At 39.0% G+C, this 9,090-nt stretch overlaps 1 protein-coding gene across 1 annotated transcript; it reads left to right on the top strand.

Moving 5' to 3' along the window:
* The first annotated feature begins 3,536 nt into the window (after positions 1 to 3,536).
* fgf7 (fibroblast growth factor 7) lies at positions 3,537 to 9,090 on the top strand. Its single transcript, XM_059359956.1, has 4 exons — positions 3,537 to 3,611; positions 4,055 to 4,724; positions 7,872 to 7,978; positions 8,150 to 9,090. Exons 2-4 carry the CDS (start codon positions 4,439 to 4,441, stop codon positions 8,363 to 8,365), a joined length of 609 nt encoding a protein of 202 aa, XP_059215939.1. The 5' UTR covers positions 3,537 to 3,611; positions 4,055 to 4,438; the 3' UTR covers positions 8,366 to 9,090.

Here is a 9,090-nt window from a genome sequence, read left to right as displayed (position 1 = left end):
ACACACACACACACACACACACACACGTACAAATAAGTTCTGATAACAGCATATACACTTAACATGATGTGTCAATTGAGGTCACACATACAGAGTTCGAAGTCTTGGTTTCAAGGCATGCTAGGCATTGTATTACCATCACTAATATGACTACTACTACCTATAATAGCTGTCAATTGTTATCATAAAAAAAGAAAGAAAAAAAAGAAAAGTGGCAAATAAACCAAAAAAAGCAAGAAACAAAAGACAAAAGTGTATCCAGATGTAGTTTGAGGAGTGATTTAAAAACCAATATAGATGAGACGAGAAGTTATTTGGCCCTCAGGCGTATTATATTACAGTCTCAGAGCTCCAAAGGCAAAAACACTAATGGGTTGGACAGCATACAAAAGTAAGATAAAATTGACAAGCAAAACAGGACTACTTTAGCAATGAATGCTTGGGAAAAACAGTTTCTGTAATAAAGGTAATTGATTCGTTCAGAGGATAAAAAAAAAAGATCTGTCAGTCACAGCAAAGGTCACTTGGACAAGCATAAACATATTTTAAGAACAAAGTGAGAGCACAAAAACCCACTATGTGTAATAGAATTTGAAGACAAGTTTACAGCTTCCTTGTCTCACCTTTCCTCATCATGTAAGGTCAATGATGTCGCCCTTAACCCAAGGCTCTCGTAAAGACTCTAAGAAGTACATTTAACTGCTGCAATCAACTACCCCAAGAGGTGTTCCAGCTGCATGTTGCTGGACCTTTCACCTACCTACATTTATTCTTTCACATTTTAACATGATATGATTTTGAATAATGGCAACAGAGTTGATACACATCTCCAAGCAGCCTAACTAGACATTTGGCCTCACTCTTTGGGATCACTTTTTGAACATCTATTATCTAAATCGAACAGCCGACTAATTGGTGTGACCTTTACTCCAACCAAACACTGATCAAGACATTTTTAACCAACCAAAACGTTATAGTTGACTTTCATTAGCTGAAAACACACAGTGCACCATGGTAGTGACCTGTCAAGGAAGTCTTTGAACATGAACATGACCATAAAATCATTTGTAAAAATGTTTACTGAGGTTTTGAATCAAGTGAGATGTAGGGTCATTTTCTCATAGATTTTCATACAATCTTACTTATTTGTGCAACCAGTAGAGTTGCCACTTGCTGGGCATTCGAAAGAATACAGGTTTTAAGCACTTCTGCATTGGCTTTACTTTTTCAGATCGGGAGGTTGCCGATTGTTGCATGCTATGGGCAAGGCATTGCCTGAAGAGTCAGGGGGTGCCAACAGAGTGTGTGTCAGTCAGTGCCCTCTCCAGGACATCACCTAGAGATCCCAAGAAGACTGAATACTCCAAGTTGCTGTTTAGTGCATAGCTGCGGGACTATGTGTATCCCCAAATCCCCATTCTACCACTAACCTTAGTCATCCCTGGAAAAGAACAGAAAATAGTCCCTTATCCAGGTTTGGTTCCTCAGCTAGATTTGTGCGATAAGGTGAGGCCAGCTAAATCTAGTTAGCTGCTCAATCTCCTGCATACCAAGGAAGTGACATTTCAAAGCCAAGGGTCAGTCCTCCAAGGGTCCCACCTGTTGCCAAACCGTCAAGACACTACAACCCAACACAGATCCTTGCAGGAAGTGAGCCGACATGGAGATCCTGCATTGTTTTGAGCATGACCAGGCCCAGTCACTAAGGCCTCGTCTGCAAGATTCTCTTCCAGGCCTGTCTACAAGAGGGGGCCCCAGCTTCCTGATTCCAGGCGAGGTCACTCATATCTGTTGAGGCCAATTCATGAAGGTCTTGTCAGACTCCTTCCTTGCACCAATGAGTCAGGTGACCCTACTGGTTGCTACCTGCCCCTGAAAATACAGCTTTTGAGATCACAAAAACTCCTCCACCATGAAAAAATGGTATTTTAGGGATCATCGATCTGTCAAGAAAATGTATTTAAGAGTCAAACAAAGAACATGTCAGGTAATTATGTAAAATGTGTTTTTGGAAATATATACAATCACTCTGATTTTGATGATCTCTGTTTCTATTTATGTTTTACAGAACTTCTCAACTTTTTGGAATCAGGTTTGTATTTTGGAAATCCATAAATAAACTTTCAATCAATCAGGAAAAACAGCAAAAAAAAATCTGATTCCAGCTTGTTAAATGTGATTATTTATTGGTTTCTTTACTCCTCTATGACAACAAACTATATATATGAATTGTGGACAACACAAGACCTTTGATGACATTTTCTCTTGCTTTGGAAAATCCTGATCGATATTTTTTCACAATTTTCTGACATTTTATAGACCAAACAACTCATCAATTAATCAAGAAAACAATTGACTGATTGGATATGAAGATAAGTTAGTTGGTTGCAGCCCTAATTGAAATTATTATTTTTTTTTTTTAAACTTCCAATCCAGATATTTTGCATTTGTCATTCTGTCTAGTTAACTGGTATTTTTAGTTTTGGTGGCTGCCTAAAGTTTCCTTGGCCTATACCTAAAAGACCGGAGTGTGAATGGTCTGTGGGGTGATAGAAGGGACAGATGAATAGGCCAGAGTGACACCTAATAGATCAGGTCTTTACGACCCCCAGTTTAGAGATGAGAAGGAGACCTGCTGCGGCCAGAAGTCCCTCTCTCTCGGGCCTGCAGCCCTGACCTCCACAGGGGACGAGTCATTAGGGACCATATAAACTTTTGAAGTAGTGAGTCCAAGGAAAGGCTAGGTATGTAAGGCAATAAATTGTGACTTTAAATACAAACACGAAAAGTGAAAGAGTGCATGACCCCTGACACAGTGATGACTACTTCTGAGCTGTTACTTCTTCTGTTTTCCCCCTTTGGATGGATACCTGCCAACCATAACTTATTGCTTCCCACTATTACACTCAATAAGAATGAGAGCTAAAGGGCTTCTTTGAAGTTTTTTTTTTTTAACTCAAGTCAATAAATCCTTACCAATGATTCAGCGCAGCTAAGTAAAAACACTAATTAATTGTGACATTTGAAATGATAGGGAGGATATTCTTCACAGCTTTGTCATCAAATCAAATATCTTAACCAAAGCTCAATGTGAGTCATTATAAGGTCCGTAACAATCATAGTACACACCAATTTTACTGCAAGATGTTTCTTGGAAAAGACAAAGAGGTTGTAGCACGTTTTTGCAGGGGTGAGTGAGTATGCAAATGTTCTTAAAGTATTTAAGAGTGCATACCAAGGAGAGCCTGCAATTCTAACAGTTTATAGCTCCCTCTTATGTCCAGTGGGTGAGTGACAGCGAGAGGCAGGCAGAGGGTGTTTCTCCATTGCATCTCAGCCAGGGACAGCTGACTGGTTGGGATCTAATTGCTCTCAAGTGAGGTCAGCAGGAGGCATTTATCTAAGCAGAGTGCACAGCGACAGTGGAAGATGCACAGAGTCAGCCTGCCAGTATCAGGGAGACATCCATGGGAATTGACAGAAGCTTTACTGCATTACTGGGCTAGGTTTACAACTGAGACTACAGCTTTAGAACTACAGAGTCTTCAAATTTTTACTCTCTCTGAAAGGGAACACACATCTGACAACTCCTGTCATCACTCAGAGCACATGTAAGTCATTAAGCTATGGGTTTTTCTGTTTGTTTTTTGTTTGTTTTGTACAAGAAAAGCAGCAGTTGTTTGCAAGTATGTATGTTGATGAAGAGAAGATTACAGAGCATAGACTTGTGAAGCAATCCAACAACATTGATGCACTATTGTGGTCAATGACAAGGATTCATGTACCTGCCAAAGTACACCACAGACATTTAGATTTACTGCTAGTAAATGTACAAAACATATTTGTTTGAGCACAGTAAACCAGCAGCTCTTTGAAAGGTGTTCGAAATTTAGGATTGATCAACTGTAGAACTAGGTGACTTCTGGTAATCATTTCATGTTTGTTTTTAAAATTGTTTAAAAAAAATCTTTCAACTTCTAAGTGTACATGTGACCCTATTTTTACATGCTGCATTAGCTAGAATTAAACCGCTCTTCTTTTGTTTTTTTTATAGTGACATCCTGTGTTACATTTCGTGACGTGAATTATGACGTCCCTTATCGGACTATGTTCTCAAGAGGATGGAGCAGTTAACGCAGACCATCACTGAGGACTAAAGAGAGACATCATCTTATAACACCATCACCTGTCTTCTTCTTCAAACCACTCTCCAGCTTCAGCCATCACCAACCACCTTCACAAATTCTCCTCCACACCACCGCCTCAATATCCCACCAGGAATCCCTGCTGCAGGAACAGGGACGCAGAGGTCACAACACAAGTGTTTGTGGACTCCTCAAGTCAGGGATGAGGGGGTCGCTGTGCTGAGGGATAGCGCACAGATCTCTATCTCACATTTAAGTATGGTGTTCATTGATCCCCACTGCATTGTATTATAATGCACAAATGGATGCTGACATGGAACCTTCAAAATCTGTTCTCGGGACTGTACCTGCATGCAATCTTCTTGTTCGGCAGTGTGTGTGTGGTCTACAGTGACTGCACTCCAGAGCAACTTGCCGCCATCATGAACTGCTCCAAACACGAGCGCCACACCAGAAACTACGACTACATGGAGGGAGGAGATGTGCGCATCAGACAGCTGTTCAGCCGCACACAGTGGTTCCTAACAATTGATGATTTCGGCAACATCAACGGGACTCAAGATCCCACCAACTGCCACAGTAAGGATAACTCTTTTTGTCTAATTATAATAACAGTGGTTCACTATGAGTCCCTCTGTATGAAGGTAACTTGATGTAGGTGTGAAGTAGAAATGCTATAATTCTGCAATGCAGAGTTTAGTTGTGAGATATTTCCAGTGAGTCAGTAAAAAACCTTTGGCCTGTCAAGGTGACAGAAGCACGTGGGATGTGTTATTGTACAATTCTCCACAGTGTTAATGGGTCATGTGACTCTATAGAGCTGCCAAAGTGACAGAGTTAAAATGAAGCAGGTGGGAGCTTTGGCTTGTTAAACCATAACACCATCTAAACACAGGCTGTAATGAAGTAAACTGAAGGGTCTTGGAGCCTGATGAGCTAGGCCCCTGTGACCTCGGACTCACACTGCCAAAGACAGACATTTGTTCGGCCTGATTTACTCCCCCAAAAAAACTTGCAGTGTCAGAATGAGAGAGCTTGGGACAAAGAATTGAAGTGAATAATAGAAATGGACAGTCCACAAATACTGTTCCATGCAGCTGAATGCAAAAGCTGTCAAATAAGGCATGCCAGTTCACGACTGAGCATTTCAAGAGACTAAATTGTAAAAATTGTTGCTTCATAGCCAACGTTTACCACTGGAAATCTCTGTCACGGTGAGGATGTTTTAAGTAGTTATCATTTCCTCCTATCTGACAGTGTGGCTGCGTCTGGAATGTTGGCTTGACAGGGAAATGCCTCAAAGTGGATGGAAAAGATGCTTGTGCAACAACTGGCAATGAAAGACAGAAAAATTGATACACCCTTTTGTGGCTGACAATCGCACGCTAAAAGCACACAGAAATTTAACCATTAAGCCTTTGAAGAGTACAGTGTGGTACAGACACATTCGTGTAAATCAGTGAGTCAAACTTTCTGGCTGCAGTGAACAACAAGTCCTGAAAAGCTGATAGAATGGAATGCTTTTTTTCTACAGAAAGAGAAAGCACAAAGGAAGAAACCAAAATGAGAAACTTGGAGCTGCATTATTTTTGCCCTCTACATTCTGTGTGCCTCCACAAAAAATATAGGCTTACTTCCAATGAACTCATCTCTTGCAGTGCACAACTGTTTTCCAACTTTATTATGTTTCAAAGGGTTGTTAGTATCAAAAATCTAAATGTCTGCTATGTGGATTTTGTTATTTCTTTGAAGCTTTTGTACGTGCAATAGATAGATAACCAAAAGAGAAAAAAAGAATATCTGCATTCTGATCAGAGGTATTGTCACAGTCTCTGGGACAATTTTGTTTTGAATGTGTAAACAAATCCTCAAAACCAAACAAACACATGTTACATATAAACAGATACAAACAAAATAGTAAATGGTAATTTCTAACACATGTAGATTTGTGTCCAAGTGAAAGGCCATGGCATGGCTTAAGTTTAATAATAATGGGATAATAATATCAATAAAAAGTTGCGTTAAGCCACAGCAAAGAGCGGCAAAACAACTACTAAGCAAGCAATCAACAACTTCTAAACCACAGCATGACAACTGGAAAACAGGAAATTCAAAGACAGCAGAGAAATAGTATGTTTTAGCCAAGTTGTCTACTAAGTTAGTCACATTGTGACATTATAGACCTGGTGTCAGGTGCAGTCATAGCCAGAATCTATTGTAGTTTCAGTGCAGATAAGGATTAGTGATTGAAGACGTCCTTACGAGTGAATGTAAAAAATGTATTCAAACTCTGTTCAGACAAAGTAAAATTATGGATTACCCACAAGTAAGTTTACTAAGCCAGAGGCTGGACCAGCAAATGATGACAAATCCGTTCAAGCTGAGGATAGCCTATCTGCGTCAGAGCCAAAATGTTAACAATATGTGTGTGAGTGTGTGTGCATGTGAGTGGAAATGTGTTCCATCTTTTCATAGAAGACCAAACAATGATAGCTGTTACATGTAATATTATAGGAATAGAAATGTCATGCTTCTTAACAACTTTAAAGCACACAAAGCACTTTGATTAGTGAAATCTATGTTAGGAAAAACAATATTAGAAAATTAATGTTTTTCATTCTGACTTTAAAAGTATAATGGGTTTACAAACGAAGATTTAGCTCTAGCAGGGTTAATTTGGACCTCACTTTAACTCATGACAATTAGAATCAAACAGGGGAATAGAAAAGCAGGGTTAAATAAATATGAACGCACAGTCAAAGGGCAGTAATTTAAAGTCAAAAATATTAAGTGAAAGCAGAGCACGAACAACATTCCAAAGATTGGGACAGTGCCATCTGTTCGTGATCTACGAAACACTAAAATGCAGCATGCTTAATGTCACTCAGAAAAGCTTTAATAGAGTTCTTCCCTTTTTTCTCTGCCTGTCACATTTAAGCATTTCTGCAATATGTAAACATTAACTACAGGTTATTGAAAAATCTATGATCTGGACCTTGTTGTAACTTTGGAAATTCACTTTTTTCTGTTAATCTTAGTTTTTCCTGTTACAATTTGGAATATGTAATTGTAACATCAACTCCAACCACAATAACTAAGTACACTGCTTATAATAGGTTTTCCTATGAGACAACAGTAATATTTGTTAATATAAATAATGAACTTCTTTTGCTTAAAATAAATTCATACATTTTTATTTTACAAAATGGTACTTCCTTTCCCCCAAAAAAGCATCAAGTATTAAGACTATAACTATTTGCTTAAACAGAATGTTTTAATTATTAATTAAAAATAATGCCTCCAGGTAAACTTTTCAGAAATCTAGTCAAACATCCCATGCTTACCAGAAGTTGCATAACAAAATAAATCACAAACCAATATAGTTAAGCACAAGTGTTTTTACTCTCCCACAGATTTGAAGAGCAGGCCTTAAACGTAGCGTGCAAAGCTCATTCAAGGGGGTAGTTTTCTCAATCCCAGGAGAGAGAGGCCTAATCTGTCTCCCATATGTGCTAGGCATAGGTTGTGGTTTGTATAATGGCCACCCAGGCCAGTTAACAAGGCTTGAATAAAGCCAGAGAGACCACAGACTGATTAACCACAGGAACTTCCATCCAGTTTGTTAATGAAGATGAATGTTAAGAACAGCATGGAGCTGGATGTCGATAGTGTCTTATCTCTCCTGTAATATGTCTCATTTTGTCTAACTGTGTGAATGTCTTGCAGGTATCCTGGAGATCAGGACAGTGTCTGAGGGGGGAGTACTGGCTATCAAAGGTGTGAAGAGCCAGTATTATATCTCTATGAACAAGGCTGGTCAGCTGCAAGGCAAGGTAATATTTTTCCTCAGTAAAAGTCAAATGATGTTTCCAGATGATTCACAGTCAAGCATGAATAGAACTATTATTGCAAAACATCCATTTGAAATAATCGAGATCAAGGCCCGCCAACAATAACAAATCCAGATTCTATTCATGCTGTAATGTTTGTCTCATCTTTTACAGAGGATCTACAATGAAAACTGCAACTTCAAGGAGGTTTTCCTAGAAAACTACTTCAACGCTTACTCCTCTGCAAGGTGGACTAAAAATGGCAAGGAAATGTTCATAGCCCTGTCGCAGAAGGGAAAGCCGATGCGAGGGAAGAAGACCAGGAGGGAGCATGTAGCATCTCACTTCATCCCTATGAAGTGCAGGGAGGAGGAGAGGAGGGTGGACTGAAAAAGCAGAGGACTAATGAGTCGCAAATTGTGTATGATTTCAATCACATATTATATATGTTAACAGACACATGTAAACTCATTACCATCATCACGCTCCACTCTCCTCCAGTTGTAGATGAGTTATATAATGTCCTATAATATCTTGTAATTTTTCATAAGCTAAAGCAACAGATATCAGATGGGCACATTAAACTATTCCAAACTATCTCAAAAAAGATGTTGAAACAAGAAAATATTTGAAATAGCTTCAACTGGTACACAAACTGTAAAACTACGAAGGCCTACTCAATGTTATCGTTATTTTGAGTTAAATATAATATTTCTTATAAAACAGTAAAGTGTTTTCTTATAAAACAGTAAATTGTATGACACACAGTCGGGGCTGTATCTTTTTCCAAAGATGATCTACAGCCAGCCAGATGAAGAGACCTGTATGATCAACAGAAAGGTCCAGAATGGAGATTTGGCTTGACCAAGATGTGCTGAAGCAAGCTGGACTTGTCTTTTTTTACTGGTACAAGTGCTCAGAGTACACAAAAAAGAGGCACGATAAACTACAATAGCATGTTCAGTAAAATGAGAGTGTGCAGGACGATCTGTTTGTGAATGATCCGTCTGTCCTTCCTGCATTGAAGACCGGACTCTGGTCAAATGCATTGGAGCTGCTCATTAATTCCCTCTTTATTATCAAGTTGTGATTTTGAAATGCTAAAATATTCTGCT

The sequence above is a fragment of the Centropristis striata genome, chromosome 2, assembly GCF_030273125.1.
Source record: "Centropristis striata isolate RG_2023a ecotype Rhode Island chromosome 2, C.striata_1.0, whole genome shotgun sequence".
Lineage (NCBI taxonomy): Eukaryota > Metazoa > Chordata > Actinopteri > Perciformes > Serranidae > Centropristis > Centropristis striata.
The sequence above is the reverse complement of the archived record's forward strand: the minus strand, read 5'-3'. Positions and strand labels throughout refer to the sequence as shown.